At 52.9% G+C, this 23746-nt stretch overlaps 7 protein-coding genes across 7 annotated transcripts; 4 read left to right on the top strand and 3 right to left on the bottom strand.

Moving 5' to 3' along the window:
• Window positions 1-403: 403 nt before the first annotated feature.
• LTHEOB_11007 (uncharacterized protein) lies at window positions 404-1945 on the top strand (the record flags this gene model as incomplete). The annotated part of the gene is made up of 1 exon (XM_035507716.1): window positions 404-1945. The coding sequence occupies one exon, from the start codon at window positions 404-406 to the stop codon at window positions 1943-1945; it is 1542 nt and encodes a 513-aa protein (XP_035366938.1).
• A 928-nt stretch (window positions 1946-2873) lies between these two features.
• LTHEOB_11006 (Aldehyde dehydrogenase protein) lies at window positions 2874-4614 on the top strand (the record flags this gene model as incomplete). The annotated part of the gene is made up of 6 exons (XM_035507715.1): window positions 2874-2933; window positions 2990-3472; window positions 3532-3830; window positions 3886-3929; window positions 4016-4360; window positions 4415-4614. 6 exons carry the CDS (start codon window positions 2874-2876, stop codon window positions 4612-4614), a joined length of 1431 nt encoding a protein of 476 aa, XP_035366937.1.
• A 685-nt stretch (window positions 4615-5299) lies between these two features.
• LTHEOB_11005 (uncharacterized protein) lies at window positions 5300-9217 on the bottom strand (the record flags this gene model as incomplete). Its single annotated transcript, XM_035507714.1, has 3 exons — window positions 5300-5955; window positions 7019-8820; window positions 8874-9217. 3 exons carry the CDS (start codon window positions 9215-9217, stop codon window positions 5300-5302), a joined length of 2802 nt encoding a protein of 933 aa, XP_035366936.1.
• Window positions 9218-10190: 973 nt separating this feature from the next.
• Window positions 10191-12117, top strand: LTHEOB_11004 (Acid protease; the record flags this gene model as incomplete). Its single annotated transcript, XM_035507713.1, has 5 exons — window positions 10191-10193; window positions 10241-10525; window positions 10572-10772; window positions 10827-11399; window positions 11464-12117. 5 exons carry the CDS (start codon window positions 10191-10193, stop codon window positions 12115-12117), a joined length of 1716 nt encoding a protein of 571 aa, XP_035366935.1.
• A 4348-nt stretch (window positions 12118-16465) lies between these two features.
• Window positions 16466-17660, bottom strand: LTHEOB_11003 (Dimethyladenosine transferase dimethyltransferase; the record flags this gene model as incomplete). Its single annotated transcript, XM_035507712.1, has 2 exons — window positions 16466-17422; window positions 17475-17660. The coding sequence occupies 2 exons, from the start codon at window positions 17658-17660 to the stop codon at window positions 16466-16468; spliced, it is 1143 nt and encodes a 380-aa protein (XP_035366934.1).
• A 349-nt stretch (window positions 17661-18009) lies between these two features.
• LTHEOB_11002 (Ribonuclease p complex subunit) lies at window positions 18010-18818 on the top strand (the record flags this gene model as incomplete). The annotated part of the gene is made up of 2 exons (XM_035507711.1): window positions 18010-18574; window positions 18646-18818. The coding sequence occupies 2 exons, from the start codon at window positions 18010-18012 to the stop codon at window positions 18816-18818; spliced, it is 738 nt and encodes a 245-aa protein (XP_035366933.1).
• Window positions 18819-21258: 2440 nt separating this feature from the next.
• Window positions 21259-22750, bottom strand: LTHEOB_11001 (uncharacterized protein; the record flags this gene model as incomplete). The annotated part of the gene is made up of 6 exons (XM_035507710.1): window positions 21259-21898; window positions 21970-22024; window positions 22076-22212; window positions 22281-22452; window positions 22505-22544; window positions 22607-22750. 6 exons carry the CDS (start codon window positions 22748-22750, stop codon window positions 21259-21261), a joined length of 1188 nt encoding a protein of 395 aa, XP_035366932.1.
• Between the last annotated feature and the right edge of the window lie 996 nt (window positions 22751-23746).

The raw sequence follows: 23746 nt of genomic DNA, 5'->3' as shown, positions 1-23746 counted from the left end.
CAGGCACGCGACGACCATCCAACTCCGGAGCCAGGACACGCTGCTCCGACAGCACCATATGACGGCCATGAAACCGCGCAGAAAGTCCAATTGCATTTCTAAGCAGTTTTCAATGCTTAAAAGAGAGAGCTGACCAGGCCTGCTGCCTTTTCTTCTGGCAGCAACTGCGCACACCTTGATGCGATCTCGTCTCTTCCGCATACGAAGCGCATTTGCCGTCTTCATCACAACAGTGAGTTGACTTGCCTCTCCTTCTGCATGATTGAAATTTAACCTGTAATCACACCAGGCAAACTTCACCACAGCGCAACAGACGTGCGCCAACAAACTCCACCCTCTCCATCTCTTCTCCACCGTCGCAACCCTTAGCGCAACAACATCATCACCGCTCCAACCCTCCACCATGCCCTCTGCCACACCCACCCTCCTCACCACCCCCGCGGGGCCAACCCTCGCCAATCTCACCATCGGCACGCTCCTCACCCCACACCCCGATGCCGGCGGCAGCGTCCCACGCGTGCGCAACGCGCGCTGGCGCATCCCGTCGGGCCTATACACACCTCAGCAGATCGTCGCCTCGTGCGCACCCTTGCTCGAAGCGGTGCTGCACCACCTGGGGCCCGACCCGGCCAACTCGGGCACGCCGGCGGCGCGGAAGCTGCTGATCGACAACCTGGCGTCGAACCTCAAGACGGACACGCGCGAGTCGAGCCTGCAGCTGCCGCCGGCGCACACGCTCGACGCCAGCAAGCGCGAGATGCACGCGCAGGCGCTGCGCGTCGGCGCGGCCGTCGTCGGCTGGGCGCGCGAGGTGGCCGACGACGAGGCCAAGAGGGCGCAGGTGCAGCTCGAGCCGAAGCTCGACATCCGCTCCCCGTGCGAGGGCCACCTCCTGTTCCCCGTCGTCGCGCAGCTGATGTTCGGCCCGCGCAGCAAGCGCCATCTCATGCAGCTGTACAACGAGTGGCTGCACCAGATGGTGTTGCTGAGGGATGCGTTGCTGCCGTGGGAGAATTACGGTGATGTGCTGATTCGGATTGATGAGGGGGAGGGGCTGGGGATGCGGTTTGTGGAGGATGCGAGGGAGCGGTTCCTGACGGTGCTGTTGACCAAGGTGTTGACGCAGAAGGCGGTCGTCGGCTTCGCGCGGGCGGTGGCGGGCATACCGGAGAAGAAGAGGGGGGAGAGTGTCGGGTATGGGTGGCAAGACGCGAACGGCGTGGCTCTGCCGGCGTTTTTGGCTGGTGGTAGCAGCCTGCGTCTGCTGCACTATTTTCCGGCACGCGTTGTAGGAGAGAAAGAAGTGGTGACGTTCGACTACGCCACCCAGGACTACTATTCTGCGCCTCGCATCGAGCCTTCTGAGGCCCCGGAGAAGACCGCAAATATCTCCACCAATGGCTGGAGGGATGCCGTTTCTGCAGTCTTCAGTGCCGCGCCTCGCATCGCAGAGGCTTTCCTCGAGCCAACCGAATCTTCCGCCAGCGGCACTGCTGCGCTCAGCCTCGTCCTCAGCTTCGACGATGGCCGCACCGCTGCGGTTGACATTGGCCAGATTTCCCGCGGACGTCGCTACTCATACCGCGCCAGCGACAGCGGCGCCGGGAAGCAGTCGTCCAAGACGGACTCGACAACCAGTGACGTTTTCAGCGGGGAGTCTCTCTCCGTTCATGACGCCGTTGAGCTCCTCTCAAAGCAGCCTGCCGATGGCCTCGTGTCTGCGGCGCAGGGCGGCTTGCACGTCGTTCCGGTCAGGGACCAACTCGTGGGTCTCGCTCTGCTGGGCAAGATATACCCCGAGAACACGGTGCTACTGGGCGAGGGCCAGAAGGCTAACGACGCCGAGGCCGCCGGAAAGAGCTTTGCCACTGAGGCGAAGTTTGTGATTGTGGGCGAAGCGTGGAGTGCTATTCCTGGCAGGAGAGGAGCTGGTGGGTCGGCGTGACTTGGGCACACAAGACCAAACTGGAAGAATATCTTGGAAGTGGTTGGGTATTTGATGATGCTTCTTTGGTTGCTTTTTGGCTGTCTGAATATTGTTGGTCATGGAGGTTTTGGTAAATTGTAACTCTGGGCCGCTCTTACTCTATGTACTTTTTCTATGCAAATAACAAGTTGCGCAGCAATGAAACAAACAGTCCTTTTGTGACCGTGCATTATTATAGTGGTATTAGAGTGTCTGCCCCGAGCAACCTTGGCCAGGCCATATGACGATTTTCAGCTTATGAAATTGATGTTTCGCGTTTCATCATTAGCAGCCAGTATGGCGCCTTTTGAGGCAACGAATTTTTTTATTTTCCAGGTATTAACACGCTGTAACAATCGCCACATTGGAGTTTACAATCCCTCAAATCCTCTAAGTTAATGCGGTTCTACGCGGAAGATTTTCCAGAAAAGGAGAACTGATCGACCGGACTAATTAGCCGAAGTGCGGTACAACTTGGGGTGGAGGATACAGAGGAGGATTGTAGCCGAAGGCTAACGTGAAGCGTCAAGCCCTTGGGACATATGAAAAACAAAATATGTGGGCAGTAGAGAAGCTATTATCCGGATTGAAAGGTGACATAACAATTGCATATTCCCGTACGTACGATAGCTTCAACTTCCCATGAAATGAGCGACAAACAGATCCACGTTATCCTTCGGCTGCAATCCCCCTCTGCAGAAGCCGTCGTGGAGGGCGGGTTGATTCCGAATTGCCGCTCGGGAAGAATAATGCGGGGCACCCCACTCGCCAATAATCCGCAGTGCCGCGGAATCATTCCGTACCGGTAACTGTCCCCATTGAACTCTGGCTTTTAAGTGTAGGAAAGCGCGCGAAGTACCTCGTGGTTCAATGCCAGAGTTTGTCATTAGCACCTGTTCAACTTACAATGGCGACATCCAGGTACCAAGCACATGACATACCGTCACAACTCTTTATCAACAACAAGGTTTGTCCGGACATGCAGGGATGATTATCGTACCAAAGTTAATCTGAACAACACAGTATGTCGACGCAACAAGCAAAGAGACCTTGACCTTGGTCAATCCCTTCGACGATTCCATCATCCACACGGGCATCCAGACGGCAGGCCGGGAGGACGTAGATGCCGCAGTAGCAGCTGCCCATCGTGCACGGAAGCAAGGACCATGGAGTACATTCTCTGGTGCCCAGAGGCAGGCGTGCCTTCTCAAATTTGCCGAACTGGCCGAGCAGAACGCCGATCGTCTGGCAACACTTGAATCTCTGCCGTCCGGCAAGCCGGTGACCATGCTGAAGATGTTCGACATTGCTCACATGGTCCAGGTCTACCGGTACTACGCTGGCATGGCTGACAAGATCAGCGGCGATTCTTATCCTGAGGAGAATGGCGTTTACAAGATCGTGAGATACGAGCCCCTTGGTGTGTGTGCGGGCATCGCTTCGTGGAATGCGACCTTCCTGTACATTGGCTGGAAGATGGCACCGGCTTTGGCCGCAGGGAACTGCGTAGGTGCCCTTTTTGCTGTTTGAGATGAGGTGGAGTGCTGATGAGCCTTGTATTGTAGTTCATCTTCAAGGCCTCCGAGAAGTCACCCCTGGGTGCGTTGGCGCTTGGATCCCTCTTCGCGGAAGCTGGCTTTCCCCCCGGTGTCGTCCAATTTGTCTCCGGCGCCCGGTCAACAGGAGAGGCGCTGGCGTCCCATCCGAGTATTGCAAAGATCAGCTTTACCGGCTCTGTGGACGCTGGCCGAGCTATTCAAGAGTTGGCAGTAAGGAGCAACATGAAACGGGTTACACTGGAGTTGGGTGGGAAATCGCCGGCCATCGTGTTTGACGATGCCTCTTTTGAGGCCACTGTGCAGAGGTAGATCACTCCGATACTCAGAGATCCAACACAGTCCAGACTGACAATCTTTTAGCGTTGCTGGCGGTTTCCTCGCTAATTCCGGCCAAATCTGCGTCGGTAAGTCGTATCCAAACATTCATGACATGAAAGGATTTAACTCTACTTAGCTTCATCCCGAGTTCTTGTCCAGGCTACTATCGCAGAAAAGTTCATTGCTGCTGCGAAAACAGTCTTTGAGGCTGCTGCCAAGGGACTTGGCCAGGACCCATTGAATCCGTCCACCGAACACGGGCCAGTAGTAGACAAGGGCCACTTTGACCGCGTCATGTCTTATGTCGAAGTCGGAAAGCAAAGTGCAACTCTTTTAACCGGAGGCTGCCAGAAAGGCGCAAAGGGCCAATTCATCGAGCCAGCACTCTTCGTCAATCCGCAAAAGGACAGCCGCATCGTTCGGGAAGAGATATTCGGACCTGTTCTGACCGTTCAGACGTTCAATACGGAAGACGAAGCAATAGAATTAGCTAACGACAGTTCATTTGGGCTCGCAGGTACGAATTCCTCTGGGAAGTTCAATTTCGCAAATAAACTGATTCATTGAACAGCTAACGTATATACCAATGACCTGGGCCGCGCTCTACGTGTTTCAAGCAAGCTCGAGAGCGGTGGCGTGTCAATCAATTCGCCGTACTTGCCAGAGTTGAACACTGCTTTCGGGGGTACCAAGCAAAGTGGAAACGGCAGGGAGCTCGGAAAATACGGTTTATATGAGTACCTGGAGCCAAAGAGTGTTCACGTCAAGTAAGTCAACCCCAGTACTATAAAGCATCCATTCACTCACCTTCTTTAGCTTGAACTTTCCCTCAAAGCTGTAGAAAAGATGGACGTAACGGAGAAATCTTGGTACTGTTGCTTAGTATCTACGCTATCTAAAATGGAACGCCACGAGCACAATCAACCGAATTCAATGAGACAATGACTAGCAACTAAAAGCATAGAGAAAACTAGAAGCCATCAGCCTACAGCGTTGTGCACGAATAGAACTCAGTCGAAAGGAGAGCTTTTTAGGCCGTATGTCACGAATAAAACCAGAAAGGCAGCACGTTTCCCATACCCTGTCTCATCACATAGACCATTTCCCTACGTACTAAACTATTTTTATACAAGCTAAAAAAAATGAAAGCCCTACCCAGGATATACAAGTTATCGCTCAGTGCTTTAGAAGACCTGATACCACTTCCTCCAATGCGAATCCCGCTGACGCTCCCTACACTTTCAACAAAGGTCACATACTCACTCCACTTCTCCGATCTACACGACCAGAGACCCCCGCTTCTAAACTTCATATTATCGTACCCATCCCTTCAACGGAGTTTAGCTGTACAGCGAGTCTTTTGGGTGGTAAATTAGGCACTTCGTTTGATTGAATCACACGTAGAATTGTTTATTGTACTAGTTGCTCAAGTGCTTCAAGCTTTCAGTCATAGTATTTATACAGACACAGCAAAAGGATCAGCACTCGCATCATCCACCCATACATACTCCATATTCGTCGCCACCGTCCGTGCCACGTCGGCGCCATACACTTCCGCGATCCAGGCCAACGACACGTCCATGCCAGCGGTCACTCCCGAGCTCGTCCATATGTTACCGTCGACGGTCCAGCGCGCGCTGGGCTGCCACAGCACATTCGGCCCCAACGCCGTCGTGCTGTTCCAAGAGCCCTTGTTCGTCGTGGCCAGCTTGCCATCCAGCACGCCCGCGCGGGCCGCCAACCCGGCGCCAGTGCACACGGTGATGAGGTACTGCAGGCGCGGATAGACGTTCTTGATGAATTCGATGGCGGGCGCGAGGTCTGCCGCCCGCGTTCCCAGGCCGCCCGGAACCAGCAGTACGTCGATGTCGTCGGGGGCGTTGGCGAGCGTGTGCGTGGGCACGATGGACGCGCCGAAGGAGTTGTTGTACGGATTCATGCTGGCGGAGCGGGGCTTGGAGGATACCGGCGCCAGGGACGTGTTGGTGTACGAAGAGATTAGGTAGAGGTCCATGCGGTGGGTGGAGCTGAGGTACGAGAGCGCGTCAATGGGCCCGAACACATCGATGAGCTCGAAGGCGGGAAATAGGAGGACGGCGAATTTGGTGGGCACTGCATGCCAGGTATCAGTCATCATCGTACGAGACGTTTGAAAGTAGGGGGTTCTGAATGGAGGAGCTCACTGGTCGAGTTATTAGTTCGCGGCCGTATAGAGAAAGCTAAGGACGGGACGCAAAAGGCAAAAATCCAAAGCAGTGGTAAGTAAGAACGCATTGTTTCTTTCGACGCAAAGATGCGTAGGTTGGTGCTGTCAGCACAGTCGCTGCACCCCGGGATTTAAGTGCGAATTAAAGCCAAGCAAAACCCAGGCATCTGAGAAGAATCCGCAGGGACTTCGCTTAGACGGGTGAGGAAAAGTATCTGCACATATTGCGTTGTGGTCTTGGCTGCTTGGGAGTTGCTCCTGTTTGAGCAAGTTTTCCGTTTCAGGCAAATCTTACTAAACTTGTTCGAGAACGCTAAGAAAACATCGGGGTCTACGCAGCAGCAGCTAGCTTTAAATACATACAAGAAGGATACAGTGGAAGGCAGAATCTCTGATAAGTAAGACCAGATCCTGCCGCCTCGGTTGGGCGCATCTTTAGCTCGTAACTTGAAGGGGGGAAAGCTTAACAAAGTCGCTTAAGTAACGTAGAGAGCTATGATGACGGCTATAAAGACAAAAGAAAAGGCAGCGAAGATGACGGAGCTGAATTTGTTCAGAAATGGGTATAAGAATGAAAGTTGCGAAGATGTTAACTGTGTTAAATTATCTAAGAATGATTTTTATCGTCACAGCTGCTTCTAAGAGATCCGCTTCGAACAAATTACATTTGGCTGCAAATTCCCGTTAGCTTTCTTGACTATGTTTAGCACGACGATATTTTTCTTTCTCTGCCGTCAAACTGTTCCGGCTCAGTAAGTCAGCCAGAGTTGCAATTTCCGTTTTGCCCATTATCCTTCATTAAATAAGAAAATAATATTTGTCCTCAGCAAAGCGGAGGCATTGCAAGCGCAGCTACTCAAGCTGAAACGTAGATCCGTACTCCTGTCTATCATGCAAACAATGCAAACATGACACTGAAAGCGCCAGCCCATGTGAGATGCGAGCTGCACAGCTCTGACCTACTGGTACCTCCGGTATACTGCGCCGGTACCCCACTCCCGGATTGAGAACCAGATGCGGTGGGTGCAGCAGTGTTACTAAATGCAACAGTCCTGCTTCCATCAACAACCACACCACTCGAGGCCAGACTCACCACCTCACCCGAGACAGTAGCCGCCGAGCCCCCAACCGTCAAGGTCCTCGACCCGATCACGAGCGTGGTTTCCCCTTCTTTGAACGTATACTCGGAGCCTCCAACGGTAACAAGAGCCGCATCCGCCGTCATGGCTGCTCCGGCCTCGAAAGAAGCCGTATTCCCATCGACGACCACACCGCTCGGCCCCAAACTCAGTGTCTCCCCATCAACAACGACCGCTGCACCACCCACCGTCAGCGTCTGCCCCGCGACAACCACCGTGCTTCCTCCCTGTGTAGCTGTATACACATTCCCATCCACCGTGAAAACTGCCTTAGCCACACCAGTCGGTGCTGACACCACTGTACTCCCATCAATCACTACTCCCGCCGTCCCCAACGAGACAACCTGCCCCCCGACGGTCGCCGCAGGGCCGCCAGCCGTCAAGGTGGTGGAGCCGACAGCAAGCGTGCCAGCAGCGGGCGTGTAAGCATACTCCTCCCCACCGACAGCGAACGTGGCCACGGCCGTTGCTGCTGCTGCTGCTGTCTGCGCGGCGAAGGATATGGGTGCGCCATCGACGTTGAGCTGGCCTTGCGTGCCGACGCTGAGGATGGCGCCGGACACGGTTGCAGCGGCGCCAGCGCTGCCGAGCTGCACGGTTGTCCCACCGAGCACCACCGCGCTTGCGCCGGAGGTGTAGGTGTAGGTGTCTGTGCCGAGGACGAAGGTCGCTTCGGGTGCTGCTGCTGCTACAGCAGAGGCAGCCGATGGACCATTGTTGTATGACAACACGCTATCGCCGAGGTGCACGCCGTCCGTCCCCGCGCTGACCACGACGTTCGAGATTGTTGCCGCCGGACCGCCGGCGGAGAGGGTCGTGTGCGTGCCGACGGCTACTGCGCCGCCGGATTCTGTGTAGATCGGGACGGGGGAGTCGGCGGGTGCGTCTGGCGGAGAGTCGGCGTCTGAGGGAGAGGATGACGGGGAAGGACCCAGGACAAAGGTTGCGGAGCTACCGGTGTAGATCGACTCGGGCTCAGAGGACGAAGCAGGCTGGCTGTTGGAATTCTGCGCAGGAGGATCATCCGCCGGTGGCTGGTCATCTGTTGGGCTGGATGGGGATGCAGAAGGACAGGGCCCACCGAGACCGCAGAGGATGAGTGAGCCCGCGCCTGGGCTGGGGCTGCTGGCAGGTACTGAGGTATCTGGATTGGCCTCCAGCGGTGGTTGTGTCTGCGTGGGCTCAGCTACTGGGGGCGCAGCAGGCAAGCTGGTAGGTTGCGGTTCAGCGGTGGCTGTTGCTGTTTGTGCCGGTGTCGTGGTCGTCGCGGCCTCCCTTGTCGTAGGCTTGGTGGTCACATCCCTGGTGGTAGCCGAGTCCCGAGTCGTGGTCACGACGTTTGTCGTCTCTACTGTGAGAGCGCTCACGACGACCTTGGGCAGCGGCTGCCCATTGAACCCTCCCCAAGTGCAGTGCGCAATCTTCGGATAGCGGCTTGCAACCGCCTCTCCGAACCCAGGGATGCTGTTGAAGATTTCGATGCCCCAGGCCGTGTAGTCCAGCGTCTGCGGTGCCGGGATTGGTGGCAAACCCATTATGCTCCCGGATGATGTTACCGTTTGGCCATCAGCGCAGACAGCAGTTTGGCCGAAATTGATGCCTTGTGCGAGACCATAGGGCGTTGGGTAGGTTCTTTGAAGCGATAAGTATTACCGTGCGTACCGTAAAGAGGCGATGTCACTTACATTGTGTCACTCCATGTTGTGCCGTTGTATGATGAAGTAAGAACCTCGGTTGTCCCGTAGACGGGCTCAATGGTGCTGATGCAATACGGGCCCACACAGCCGCCCTGCTGCGCAGTGGGGATAAGATCCGTGTAGCTCAGCATGTCTAGCGTCGATACGTTGCTTTGTTTCGTGTGCGTGGCCGTCGTAATGACGGTGGATCCATCCTGAACTACGTCGTATTGTATCGTCTGAGGAGGTAGGTAAAGCGTCGTTGAAGATAGCCAGTAGATCATGGTAACCCCAATATGGACAACGTCTTGACGGCAAGTAACGTTGAGAGTAGCACCAGAGCACATGTCCATGAACCCAACTTCGGGGTCGAAACGTGCTGAACTTGTTGCTGAAGTCACGGGACCACGTGTGGAATTAGAGAAGGACGCGAAGGATGCTTGACGCCATTAGCATTTGAATACAACATCAGGAAAGCAACACACTGATTTGTGGCGTCGCTGATGCAAGCCAGGCAAAGGCCACAACCGGCGATAAAGATTGCCGCCACATCCTTGTTCTTCGTGCAAAGACCGACAAAGTGCTTGACGAAAAGAAGAAGATAGAAATCGTGTGTGAAAGCGACGCCAGTCGCAAATGGGACACCCGGCTTATAGAAAAGATTAAGTGGTGGCCCCCACGATAGACTGAACCGAAACAACTGCCGGAAAAGACGGCACTTCATCCCAAGATGTTGTGTTACGCCGATCCAATAGTCCTGAAATGCATGTCATCTTGCCAAGAAACCAAAGTCTCTCGAAACACACAGTGGGTGGATGATATTTGACGAACAGTGCTTGGGCTGCTTACTGTTGTGCTCTAGGCATCCGGAAGCGGCTATGCACCATGTGTAAGACACTCCGAAATAATTTAAAGGATACCGGACTTCTTTTTCCTTCATCTTGGCACGATGGGCCGCTAAGAGCATTGGGTAAGAATGGCCCCCAACCTAAGCCACCATCCTTGTCAACTCCCCCCTTGCATGAAGCCATAAGCCTGGAATACGAAGTAGCATTTTCCAATATCGGACGGAAACGCAGCCTTGAGTGGGCCTTGATGAATAGGAAGCGATTACTATAGCTTTTCCATTTTACCCTTGAAGTGCCGCACTGCGCTCTTTCTTGTCATTCTGTCCCTTTTGCACCGAATGGCCCGCACATCAAAGCCACGAGGTCTTCTCGTGCTCTTCTTGTTAGCATTTTTTGTTCTTGGCGTCTTTGCGTCCGGACGGGATTTATCGACCAGAGCATCTGCACCAGCCCCGGTCGTTGTCCAGGCAAGCCAACAATGGTAACAGCCGCGGTTTACAGTTATGAAAAACCGACCTATTGACGCAGCATAGGGAAGGCAACGACGGGCCGTGGTCGAGTTTTGTACTACAAGTTGGAACCCCTTCCCAGCAAGTCCGGACTTTCGTCTCCATCACTGGTCAAGAGACCTGGGTCGTCCTTCCGGAAGGCTGTCCTGATTCCGCACCAAATGTTAATGAATGCCCTGATTTGAGAGGAGGCTTGTTCACCTACAATGATTCATCCACATGGCAATCCACCACCGAGATCTGGAACAACACGGGGCTTTATGCGCTTGCCACGCTGGTCCTGATGAACCTGGGTATCGATGGTGTACGTACATTGTGAGACTACCGCGTTGACATATTGGAACTTGCAGCTCACCACAAGATGCCAGAATGGAATGTATGGCTTTGATACCGTTGGCTTATCTTTCAACGGAGGTGGTGGCGTGTCACTAAACCGCACGGTAGTGGCAGGCATCGCAACGACAAACTTCTACTTGGGACAGTTTGGAGTCAGCCCTCGCCCAACAAACTTCACCGTCGAGAATAGCAATTCTTCGAGTCTCAACGATCCGGTGAGTGGCTGATCTTCTAGTTTACTTCGACCTTGACTAACAACTCGCACCCAGCAACCTAGCTTTTTTTCTCAACTGAAAACGAATAACATAATACCGAGCCTCACCTACAGCTTCACCGCCGGATCATATGCACGTTCAAAAACCAAGAGGAATGCCCTCGGTTCAATGGTTTTCGGCGGCTATGATGCGTCATTGAACGGTTCTTCGTCTATTTCTTGCAACTTTGCCGACAACGCGGGTCGTGAACTCGTCGTGGCGGTTCAATCGATTACCAAGATTGTCGACGACACAAGAACTGACCTACTACCCAACGGAATTCTCGCAGTGCTCGACTCATCGCAGCCGAATATCTGGTTGCCTGTGGAGGCATGCCGCCGCTTTGAAGAAGCCTTCGGAATTTCGTGGAATGAGACGTCGGAGATGTACATGCTCAATTCAACATTGCACGACTCATTGGTTGCCGAGAACGCAAATGTCACATTTCAACTGGGGAACACATTATCGGGTGGATCGACTGTTGATATTGTGTTCCCTTACAGTGCGTTCGACCTAACAGCATCATGGCCATTGGCGTCAGAGTCGCAGCCATACTTTCCACTGAAACGAGCTGCAAACGACACACAAGTAAGTTGCACAATGCCATACATGCAAGGCTTATTTCAACTTCATTACTGATTCTGGGGGGCAGTACACGCTAGGTCGTGCGTTCATGCAGGAAGCCTACCTCATTGCCGATTACGAAGAAAACAAGTTCGAGCTCTCTCAACGCAGATGGGACGACAGCGCAGAGCAGAACCTCGTTCCCATCCGCCCGCCAAGCTCTAACAACGAGACAACGTCCAGCACAGAGCAGTCAGAGTCCAGTTCCAATTCTTCTCTCAGTATTGGAGCCATCGTTGGTATTGTCGTTGGCGCTGTAGCCGTCTCAGTCGTCCTCACCATCGCTATCTTTGTGCAGTATCGCCGCCGTTACCGCCGTGATAACGCTGGTGATAGGGCTGAAAAGCCATCCGAGCTGGATATTCAGTCATCTGCAAAGGGCGGGGCAACTGTTCAGGGCGCAGAGCTCGCAACCGAGGGTGCGGAAGTGAGCGAACTGGAACCAGCAAAGACGTACGGAGCGGAGCTGCATGGTGACCAGGAACATTGTGTGGAGATAGATGGCCTGCAGAAAGTTGCGGAGGCAGACAGTTCGCAGACGATCGCGGAGATGGACGGTCTACAGACGGTTGCGGAGCTGGACGGGGTCCAGAGGCTTGCGGAGATGGATGGCGAGGGAAGAAGGCCGGAGGTGCATGAACTTCCAGGGAATACTGCGCACCCAAGCGCTGAAGGCAGATGATTGAAAGGCTCGCTGCAGACCTTAGGAGCGTGAACGAGCTATACCCCGAGACACATCTTATCGAGAAGCGCAGAGTGATCCAGGCGATCCAGGAATTTGGGATGCGCTCTTTGAGCTATGTATAGACAGATCTGACTGGGTACCCGAGTTTGATCCCAGGTACAAGGGATGGGCAAGCATGATGAAGGCTAAGGCTGAGGAGAAAGAACACCGGGCGAGGATGCACTAGATAGCGGTGTATAAGGCGCACGAGGCGAGGTTGAAGTGAAAAGGGTATTATGAGCCTACGATGCTTCTTTTTTTCCCCCTAGTACAAATGTTTCTGCAAACTGAATTAAAGTGATCAGTATCTTCATGTATGGTTCAAGCAACTGTCCCGATACGAATATCAATTTCAGCCACAGAAAATAACTGAACATTCAAGAAGCTTGACCTGTGCTTGCTTTTACTTATCATGTCCATTCAAATTTTGTGTAGGTTTCTGTGATGCTAGCAAGCACGTTGGCCCATTTCCGTAGTGCCTGATGACTAACGTCGGTCGCGTCAGGGCTAAGGACTTCGCCATTGGATGGGTTCTATTACATAATAACGCTAAGAGTAAAGAGGCTTGATCTGTGCGCTCCCAAGGCAACAACTCTCCTTTCGCAACTCCGGCCACTTCATAACAGCAATGCGTCTGAGTCAGGCAACACTTCTTCAAACACGCACAACACCTGCTCTGTAGAGCATCGTAAGGAGTAATAGGTAGCCCTCCATGAGCAGTAAAGTTAGCAAAGCTTTACGGCGGACCCACCGCAAATCGCGAACAGGATGCACGTTCTGCAGGCGGCGAAGAATTAAGGTAAGAGCAATCCCTCGCATTATCAATGACCTGTAATGGAGACTGTTCTGGTGCGTTGATTTCGTGTTCCTGGCAACACTGCCAACAGGGTGAGCCCGGATCAGAGCCCGTCAGGGATGCGACAGGCACCTTGTTCTGCGAACCTGGCTAATACTGCCAAGTGTGACGAGCAGAAACCTGCATGTACGAATTGTGAAAAGCGGGATATCAAATGCGAGTACGAGAACGAATCAGACCAGCCCCGACTTGGAGAACCGTCACCATCACACCATTCAGCAGAAGCAGCTTCTTCTGGGTCTCTCTGCTTGCCAGCTGCTACATCTTCCCGTTCTGTTGAAGTTGCCAATTCCGCTCCCTCTTTAGCTCAGAGCTCACTTCCTGCAACATTTGACCTCATTGACCTGGAGCTGTTGCATACATGGGAGAACTCTACGGCACCATCCATTGCGAGATTCGTTTCTAGCGCGGACAGCGTGAGCGCATTCTGGAAAGTCATGATCCCAGAAGTCGGACTTTCTTACCCATTCGTCCTTCATGCCACCCTCGCCCTATCTGCCATACACCTCTCTCGCTTCAAACCGGACCGGGGGGAACTCAGGTCAAAAGCGGAACAACATTGGAACCACGCCTTCTTCCTCGCCACCTCCCAGGTCTCTAAAGTCAACCACGAAAGCCACACGGCATTTTATATCTTCTCAAAACTATCCTGCATATACAAACTTGCCAAAGGGCCGGCGCCTCGTGACTACCTTTTTTTCGGCGAGGCGTCAGAGTGGCTAACCTACCGCAAGGGCTTCCGGTCATTCCTTGAGCTCGGCTTGAATACAATGCAGAATGGGGCCCTTGCCGACTACTTCGACGTTACTTTTCGGAAGGTCGATGTTTTCGCTCGGCCGAATGAGCTTGTTGACCCTGAGCCGATAGCTGCTCTGCGAAAGCTATGTGATGACCGTCTCGGGCTCCATCATCCCAAGTACGAGACATACAAAGTGGCCGTCGACGATCTTTCCCGCTGTTACATCGGCTTGTATCGCACACAAAAGCATGACAGCGACACCCGTGGGTTAAGTTCAATCATCTTTATCTGGATCATGAGGCTTTCAGACGGCTTCATCTCCTGTATGCAGCAGGAGGATCCAGTGGCGCTGACTATTCTTGCGTACTATGTGGTGCTTTTGGATGAAATGTCTGGATTTTGGGTGCTTTCTGGGTGGACTTACCATCTCATTTCTGGCATTTATGAGGCTTTACCGGACCCCGCAAAAACTTACATTCGCTGGCCGATGGAGCAAACGGGGTGGATTCCTCCGTAACGGCCAACTACCATAGCTCTCATGAACAATGTCCCGATTTCTTGAAATCCTACACGTCTGCCAGTATGAGCCTGTTTTGTTTTCTGCGGTAGTAACCTAAAATATAGATCGTTTTATATACTTATTGCTCATGGTTGTGATATAAAATAGAGTAATCTTTCGCAAGCATGGGAATATTCTTCCTTCTCGTTTGTATTGCTGCTTACCCTCTCAGCCTGTGGTGTAAATTCCATCTACTCCAGGCGGCATCTTCTGGATAATTTCTTTCCAACTGGTGAGCATCATATTGCTACAGCCGATAGCTGTCGACAGTGCCCCTCTTCATGCCGGCTCCAATCACGCATTGCCTGTTGGTATCTTATTGTTTTGAGTCCGCCTCGGTGCTTGCCCAAAAAAGGAAGGTCTAGGCGGTCGCGAACAAAAATTTCACATCGCCAATCTCCACATTGTCCGTGCATGCCATCGAAACGGCAAAAGAGAACGCAAAAGAGACGGTTGGTTGTCTCCGCTCCCAGAATCGAACTAGGGACCTTTTGATGGCAACGAGATATTACAGTCAAACGTGATAAACCAACTACACCAAGCGGAGAGCAGTATAGGCAATAGGCGGTGATCCACCTATGCTTGGGGTTGAGAGATGACTAAGCTGCTCAGGCATGGGATTTATATACCGTATTGAAACAGGAAAACAACATAGCGCAAGCTCTCCAACCCATAGATTGCCAAGTTGAGCGTTCCGTCTGAATTGTAGAAGTTGGTGAAAAAAGCATTGATGTTGAGGTCGACGGATCAAACATCTGCTGTGTCGGTTGCCCATATGCCCCCGGGTCGCGGCGTGATGCTGCACGCTCCGATTCCTCAAGTGCTGAATCGTCCGAGCCGGAAGTCTGTCCTTAAGATCCTGTATTGTGTTCACTTCATTGAGTGGTATGTCACTTCCGACGTTGTCCACACCCTTCTCTCTTTCTCGTTCGGGAGCGCGGTCGGATTACCGTCACTGTAGCGCTTTGCGTTTTAAATCGCCGGGTCGATCCGGTGCCAGAAAGCGTGTCAAAGCTAAGGCGGATGGTGATGTTGATCGGGTTCGGAGGGGCACAATGGATGGATGTCTGATATACTTTGTGGAGAGATTATCAGCTTTGCGGTTTAGGCTTCTGAATGAGCATCTCTTAACATTGTATAGATGTCTTGAAAGTTTGAAAGTCGGTTTTTATTTATTTTTTTTTAAAAAAAAAGGAAGGGGCCCTATGGCCAACGTTGAGCCACCTCATCACCCTGACGTGTCATGGGGGCAAAATTGTTACTCAGCAGAAGGTACGACCGTGAGAAGGAAGATGCAGCTTCTTGGACGTCAATGCCATGTGTCATTGTGGAGTTATCCCATGAATTAGATTTTTGGCGTTGTGAGTATTTGAACTTCGCAAAAGAACATATATCAAGTAGAAACTTACCTAGATATTCTGCAATGGATCTTAGACCTTAGATTAGCAACTATCGGCCGAGGCACTAGGCAGCTGGTTGCAGTCGGGAAGGGTTGTCGGCGCATTATTGTCCTTTTCATTCCATCGATTGCGTTGAAGGCTTTTGTATTTTTGGCTTTACGTTCTCGCCCCTCTTCATCTCGATTAAGTGTCTTCTTTTGACGTGCCGATCGAAGCCTTCACTGTGATGCTCCGCGTAACAAAGGAATTTGTTTCAATTTCGACACTGGTAGCCCCCAGTCTAATAAGAACGACGGTTCCGCCGTTTTTGATAGAGGAGATCGCGGACTAAACAGTTAGTATAATTCCGACGAAGTCGGTGGTGATACTGAACTTAAAACAACACGAGCGACTCACGGTGCGGCGCAGGCATGCAAGATACGGCATGGCATGGCAAGGCAAGGCAGGACATAGCAGGCTCAACATCACGCCAAGGATCATGAGCTTCCTTTCAGAAGCAAGCTTGTGAGGGTGTGTGTTGCATATCACGTGTACAATACCGACAAAGGATAGGGACTCCCCCCAGGCGACCCTTCCTCTCGCTCACAATGCCAATCCACACGCATTTCACAACTATCACCAGCAACAGCATTCAAGTGCACAACGAAAAAGGTATCTACTTGCCAGCCAGGTAACGCCATTTTTCCCCACCAAGACCACCCACTAACGCCGCATATGCTCGCAAATCGCATGGACAACAAATGCCGTAGCAATCAGCTAAAGTGAATACCCTCCTTGTTGAAGGCATACAACAGCTTCAGGAAATCGCCCTCCTCACACATCCTCGCACGCCTCTCCGCAAGATCCGTCTCATCCTCAAGCACCCTGCGAACCTTCTCGCGCACTAGTTCAGCAACCTTGCCCTTCTTCTTCCTTGGCGTAAGGCTCTTCTTCAATTTCGCCTTCTCAGCTGCCTCCTCCTTGAAAAATGCGGGGATGTCGTCCTCTTCAATATCCATATCCTCATCAATGCCATTCCATTCTTCCTCCTGCTCCTCCTCAACTTCCATAGTAGCGTCGTTAGGGTCGAGCGGTCCGTCGTCCAGCGGAATATCGTTTTGGGCGCAGAAAGTCCTGTAGTTGGCCTCCAGCATATCCATGACGCTGGACGTTCCGAAGAAACTCGACCTGAGCGTCTTGTTCTTCCTGACGAAGCAAACGCGGAGCAGCCCATCCCACTCGTCGTAGCTGATCTGCGGGCGCGGGTTCTTTGGCACGATGCGGACGACGGACGACTCGACCTGGGGCGGGGGGTTGAAGTTGTTCTTGCCGACCTTGAGGATGTGGTCGACCTTGGCCCACATCTGGCAGTTGACACTGATCCTGCTGTAGAGCTTGTCGCCGGGCTTGGCGAGCAGGCGCATGGCGAACTCGCGCTGGAACATAAGGATGAGAGTGCGCGGCGCGGGCAGTGTCGCGAGCAGCTTGAAAGTGAGCGGCGACGAGATTTGGTAGGGCGTATTGGAGATGCAGACGTCGAAGTACGGCAGCGGCGTCTTGATCACGTCGCCAAGGATCACCTCGAGCCGCTTCTGCGCCGGCGTGCCCTGTACACGCTTTGTGACCTCTGCCGCCATGCGCGGATCCATTTCCACGGCGATGACCTTCTTTGCCTTCTCGAGAATCTTGACCGTCAGGTTACCGGTACCGGGACCGACTTCGAGAACGACCTAGGTTGAAGCTGTTAGCGGAGAAGTCCAGCGGGTCAGAACTCAGACATACATCGCTCTGCTTGAGGTCTGCCTTGTCTACAATTGCCTGTGCGACACCCGGGTTCTTCAAAATATGCTGGCCAAGGTCGGTGTTGAATTTGAAGATGGCGTTGGCGGCTTTCGACTTGGCGGCGGCGGCGGCGTACGGGCCGCCTGACCCTGCGGCATTCTTCTTGTTCTTGGCGGCTTTCGGCATTTTAGCGGTTGAAGACTGGCCTGCAGAGTCCGGCGCAGGGAGCTGTGTAGCGATCGCAAGGTGTAGGGAGCTGTGTTGCGATCGCAAGGTGCTGCGGCGGCGCAAAACCTCCGACATTTTTCGAGAGCGTCTGCTTATCGATAAGCAACGCCTGTTCGGCAGAGCTTCGGCCGAAGCTTATTTCTCTACGCCGCGGGGTCCAAGCTGTTGCGACTCAAAAATATCTCGAACTCTTCACACCTTCCCGCGCACGCATTCGCCCCGCCCGCCTTCGCGCGCTCCGTCACGTCGTGCATCCACCCTACCTACAGCTTCTCTGCACCTCCACCCATCGACTAACGAACGCGCCATGACCACGCCGCCCGACACCACTGCCGCGCCAGCGCCAACCACCACCAAGGACAATCCCTCGCACGCGCTCCTCTCGCGCGCCCACTCCCCCGACACCACCCTCCGCATCTACACCGACCGCGTGCAAAGGAAACCGCTCCTCCTCCGCCCCACCTCGCCCGATCCCACCAATGCGCGCGGCCAGCGACAAGCCGCACGCCAGCGCCTCGCCGCGCAGCGCCGCCACAAGTCATCCGCCAGCAAGCCCGCACCTTTGTCCGCGCGGCAGAAGCGCGCGCTGGGGCTGTACGAGATACCAAAGGCGCAGCGGCGGTACGAGGTTTTCGAGGGGCTGCATCGGATGTGGGTAGGCTATGTGCGGGAGGTGCTGGGGCTGAAGGAGAATGGTGGCGACTACGTCACACCCGCCGCCGTGGGGCCGAAGCTGGCGAGTGCAGATTTTCATGGGGCTGAGGTGGAGGTGGTGAGGTGTCGGTGTGTGGGGAGGGTGGGGGTGAGGGGCATTGTGGTTAAGGATACGAAGTTTACGTTTGAGGTGATAACGAGGGGGAATGAGGTGAAGAGTGAGTTTTCTTTGTTTTTGCGCGGGTTAGAGCGGCTTTGCGGAGTGAAGGTGAGAGCTAACTTGAAGCAGCGATTCCGAAGGAGCACACGATTTTCCGCTTCGAGATCCCACTTGCGTCCCGGGACGATGCCGCCGAGAAACCGAGGAATCTGGTGTTTGAGCTGCATGGCTCGCAGTTCGAGAACAGGGCGCCCGATCGCGCGAACAAGAAGTTCAAGCAGCACGCCATGGCCGATCTCTGAGCATGGCCGGTTGCACCTCACAATGAACGAGCGAAACAACCACACACGGAGCGGGGACCTGGAGGAAAATCGCTCTCAAAACTAATAGTGTTGTCGCTACAGATGACAGAAAGATGCATTCGGACTTCCGACCAGGCATCCCCCGTTTTACTTACACACTTCAACCGGCACACTTGAACGACTCCAAACTCCTCAATCATCTGAGGGCTGGAACAAGCTGTCGAAAAGCAACAACCACCAAACTCTTCACTTCTCCCCCAACCAGAGCTTCCCGGCAGACAGCAATGTTTGGACGCTGGGCTACTCACCTGGCGTAATAATCATCCACGGGCTTCGTTGTTGTACTCAGTAAACCGCATGGTTTACCAGGCCGTTGAAGGAAGAAACAAGGCTTCCAATTGCTGCAAGCTGAAAAAGTTGGGCTTGCGACCTTAGTCTGAATTCTGAGCCTTCACTGGATTAGGTCAAGTGAGAGAAGCATGCCAAATGAGGGGATAGAGGTAGTACCCGATCTTGTCCTCTGGTGAGCGAGTCTTTTGCGAGATCATCTTGCCCGTCGCCTGTCGCCCGGTCCTTACCTGGTTCGACGCCGTTGCGACTACTGCGAACTGCCGTGACCCGGAGTTCCGAGTTCCCGAAGCTCTTAAGGGCATGCCGGTCTTCGACGTCACGGAAGAGGACAAGGAGTAGATAGCCCGGCAGCTTGGCTTTCTGGGGGACAAAGATGCAATGTGCATTGGCTTGCAACAGAGGCTTCAATGGAATTTCATACAAGCCCAGAAGCAATATGGCTGGGACTCAAAATCCTATCTAACGTCTCCTCGCGGCGAGTCCTGGAAACAGTCCTGCCCGTCACTGGCCCTCATCCAAAAGCTTGGAGGAGCCGAGCAGCGAGGTAGCCAGGCAGGTGCTTGCCAAGATTGGGAAGTGAACCGCCATGCTTGCGTGTCATAGATGGCGAAGATGGATCTGGCGCAGACAGTTGAGATTAAGCACGGGGACGAGGGAGTTTGGAAGAGGAAATCCGAGCGATGAGGAACCGCTACCAGGTTGTTGCTGAACAAAGGTATAGAGGACAACAGCGGTAGTCAGACAGGGAAAGTATATAAGATAGAGTAGAAATCAATGACTGGAATTGACTACGAAGGTCCTATCTGCTGTAAACGAGTGTGGTTCTTGGGGACTTGCTGCGTAGCTTACTTTGGTATACTCCCTCGACAACTCTACCCACTTTCCAGAGGTTCAGCGTAGCACACTGTTTCTCGATAAGCTTCCACATTGCCTCCTACTCTAAGCTCGTCAAGCCCTCAATTCGAGGGGGCAGTGCACACTCACTCCGAGGCTCAAAGTTTCCGTAGTGCCACAATAGGTGCCGTCTCCGCCCAACCTTCTGCACTACATGGAATTTCAAGGTCGGGATTCCTTTGTCCAACTATTCGCTACATTGTAAGCACTTCTATAGTTGTCGTCACAGCATTTGAACTCTTCCTATTGCACGACTAGTTAATTGGAACATTGGCTCTTTCCTGGGTTGTAAATATTGCAAGAAAGGATAGCGTACACCGCGGAATTTTCTTATAAGCCAGAGGCTTGCCTTGGCTTAAGGTTAGTGAAAAGACTTAAATCCTCGCTATTCAATACTCTTTATTTATTTTTCTCTCATCATTCTCCTTTCCCCAAAACAAACCATGTCAACAATAGAGAAGGCAAATGCGTGAGATTCAGACGCAAGCCCACCGTTAGACAAGAAGAGGAGAAGAAATAGAGAAGAACCCCCCCGGAGCAAGAGTGGAAGGCGGGGAAAGTAGAATGGATGATAATCGTAACTCTAGCGTTGCTCTCTTGATGGCGACGCAATTGAAATTTCTGGGTGGGTACATCATGCCTCCTGACAGAGGCACTTTTCCAACCTTTCATTGTGACCCTGTCGGACGTGTTTGGTCACCGACGTCATCCCTTTACGTCAATGACTAACCTTCGATGGAATCAACCTGTTGTCATGGGCTATTGGATCTATCACTGCGTCATTGCTAAGCGGAGTGTCCATGGACCGATCGGCGTGGCGCTAGCTATTTTACATCAACTTTCAGTTTTGTGGAATTGGCTTTCTCGTTGTCCCCTTCGTGATACGGCTGTATGCTGAACACAGACTACTGAAGCACCAGTTATTGAACATGTACTGGACCGGAGGTTTTCTCCTCGTTGTGGGAGTCTTTACTGCAGTGGCCATAGTAGTCTGGGGAGTCCATGGAGCGACCGATCCGGTTCCGCGCCCGGAGTTGTTCAGAGGACGGTCTGCATTGGCCGCATATGCTGGAGCTGTGCTGCAGGATCTATCAATAAGCGTATATTAAATTTGACTAGACTGATATAAATGTTTTCATCCCTAATCTTTCGTAGCAGGTGCCGGGAACGGTATCCTACGGCCCCTCTCCCCAATTTACGTCCACCCTTCTCGCGTCCTCGTATTATCATGCATTGTATGCCCTGCCACTTCGCTCCACGACCGCGGCTCCTCTGCTCTCCGTGACCCTTGTGCCGCCTCCGAGATCGTCGTAAAGCCCTGTGTGACCTCGATCCGCAATCCATCATTCTTCGTCGCCGGAACACCGTCAATACTGATTCCAGAGCTGCTTCCGCGCTCAAGATCCGGTATGCTTTCGTGATCTTTCCCACTCTGGCTCCACTGCGCCGCCGACCGCAGCTCGACCTCATCCACTTCACACGCCGTATGGCGGCTCACTTTCATAGTGGTGCCGTTGCTCCTGCTGCCATACTTGGCCCCCGCGCTGCTGGACTTGTTGCTGCTGCCGAGGTTGTGGCGATTCCGCGAGAAGAGCGGCTTGATGGCGGGCGCGTTGACGGTGAAGAGCGACACAAAGGTCTCGCGGATGGCCCAGATGCCCGAGGTGCCGATGTGCCGGATGTCGCTTACAGACATGACGCAGCGGATGATGGCGGCGGCAACGATGAAGATACCGGAGAAGAGGACAAGTGCGACCAGGAGTTTGCGTTTGAGTGGAATCTGGGCTTTCCAGAGGATCGGGGCGGGAATGAAAGCCATGAGGCCTATGTCAGTACTGGCAGCAAGTAGCCGTGTCAGTATGGTTGGTGTGTTTGAGAGTTGTGAGACTACCGACAGGGGACTCACGAGACATTGAGGATAAGGAGGAGATAGTATCGAGCGTAGGTCAAAGTGCAGTCATCTGTCCGTCAGATGTTAACTTATGTCGAAGACGTTTACTTCGAACATTTACCTCCGACGTAAGGTTTAATCTGCCAATTCCTCTGAACCGGCCGGCACTGAAGGAGGATCTGCAACATCATCGCGGCCCAGCTAAGACCGACAAACCAGCCGAGTATCCTAATGAATCTTTGCTCTTTCAGTCCTTTCCTGCAAAGATTTTAGCTGGTCACTCTTAGGCCGACAAATGCAAGGCTCTACGGCCTGATGAAACTTACGTAAGACGGTTGTAGTAGAATAGAACCGAGGTTTTCAACGACCAGATAAGGCAGAGGTAGGCCAGCCATGCTATAAACACTGCCTTAGACCCTATGGTAAGAGAGTGCACTTGCGCGTCGGTAAGGGCATCCGCCTTTTCATCGTTAAGTCCAATAAGGTTGCCATATTTGTCTTTTATTCAGAGCGTTAGCGGCCATAAATAAGTGCTAACTGTGTAACTCACTCATGAGATATATCGTCGCCGTCTCAACAGTCCAGAAGACCTATATGTAAAGGAATTAGGTAGCTGGTTTTCTCGATTCCTTCTAGATATAAAACGACTTACTATGGCGAGAAAGGCGAAAAGGTCATCGTAGTAGAGATTCCCCCAGCCGACAACGCGTACACGAGCAAAAAGGCGTAAAAGACAAACAGTAACACCAATGGGATACTCTACCCACTGCTCGAGAAGGGCTGCTGAAAGGCCCATAGTGGGGGTCTTGGGAATCAGCAGAGCGAGCGTTAAGCCATAGGCCTACGATAACCAGCATAGAAACCCATCCTTTAAATCGACCAGCAGCGGCAATTACTTTCCCCCTTGATTTAGGGTTTAGCTTTCATCCTGAAGGACGTTCAAAACCGCCGACGTTAAGCGCCACGAAGCGACCTAAACAATATTCGGAAGCTACATGATAACATCCCTTTAGTATACGTTTTCCTCGGCCAATGAAACTTTATACATCCAACGCGGAAGCGGAGGTTTTTACCCGGTGGCGCAGCTGATGTTCCGAATAAACGGCCGGTAGTTTAGAGGCTAACACGCCACTGTCGTTAGGACCTCGTGGCAATATAACGGGCCGATGGTGCTCCCCAGGGATATTTGCGGCTCCGGACACTAGCGCCGGGGATAAGCGGATGATAACGCGATGAGACTTCCGGTTGACCGATAGGTAGTCAGCCAACGCGAAGGAAGGTGATGCGGAATGATACGGAGCACAGATAGATTGAGGTCAATTTCCCTGCGAAAATCCAGGCTCGTGCGGGTGGCGACTTATCAAATGGTCAGGGAAGAGCGATCAATGATACGGGGAACTTTTGATAGTGGGCCACGGCGATGGAAAGGAGAGTACAGGTTTCAGGGGTAAGGACCGATCGAGTCCAGATGATCTTGGTGGGCTGCATATTTGGCAACATGGCAGCGGGGGTGCTGACATGTCTAAAGTTATCAAAATGTTTTCGGGCTTCCTCATGTGCCTTTTGTCCGGATTCGTGGCAGTGACTACCGCTCGTCTACGTCGTCTCCATCATGTACAGACCATCGACGGGGAGGTTCGTATCGGTATGACCAGGCATCGTCATGGAGTTTGTTAGAGTTATGGGATCGGACGTTGGCTCGGTGGTGGCGTCAAGGATAACGTTTTCCAACAACGACCTAGCTTCTGCCGATCTTGATCCTGAGTAAGCATTCCTGCTGGCATGTTCCTGC

This window comes from Lasiodiplodia theobromae (genome assembly GCF_012971845.1).
Source record: "Lasiodiplodia theobromae strain AM2As chromosome Unknown scaffold_43, whole genome shotgun sequence".
Lineage (NCBI taxonomy): Eukaryota > Fungi > Ascomycota > Dothideomycetes > Botryosphaeriales > Botryosphaeriaceae > Lasiodiplodia > Lasiodiplodia theobromae.
This window is presented reverse-complemented; position numbering and strand designations above follow the sequence as displayed.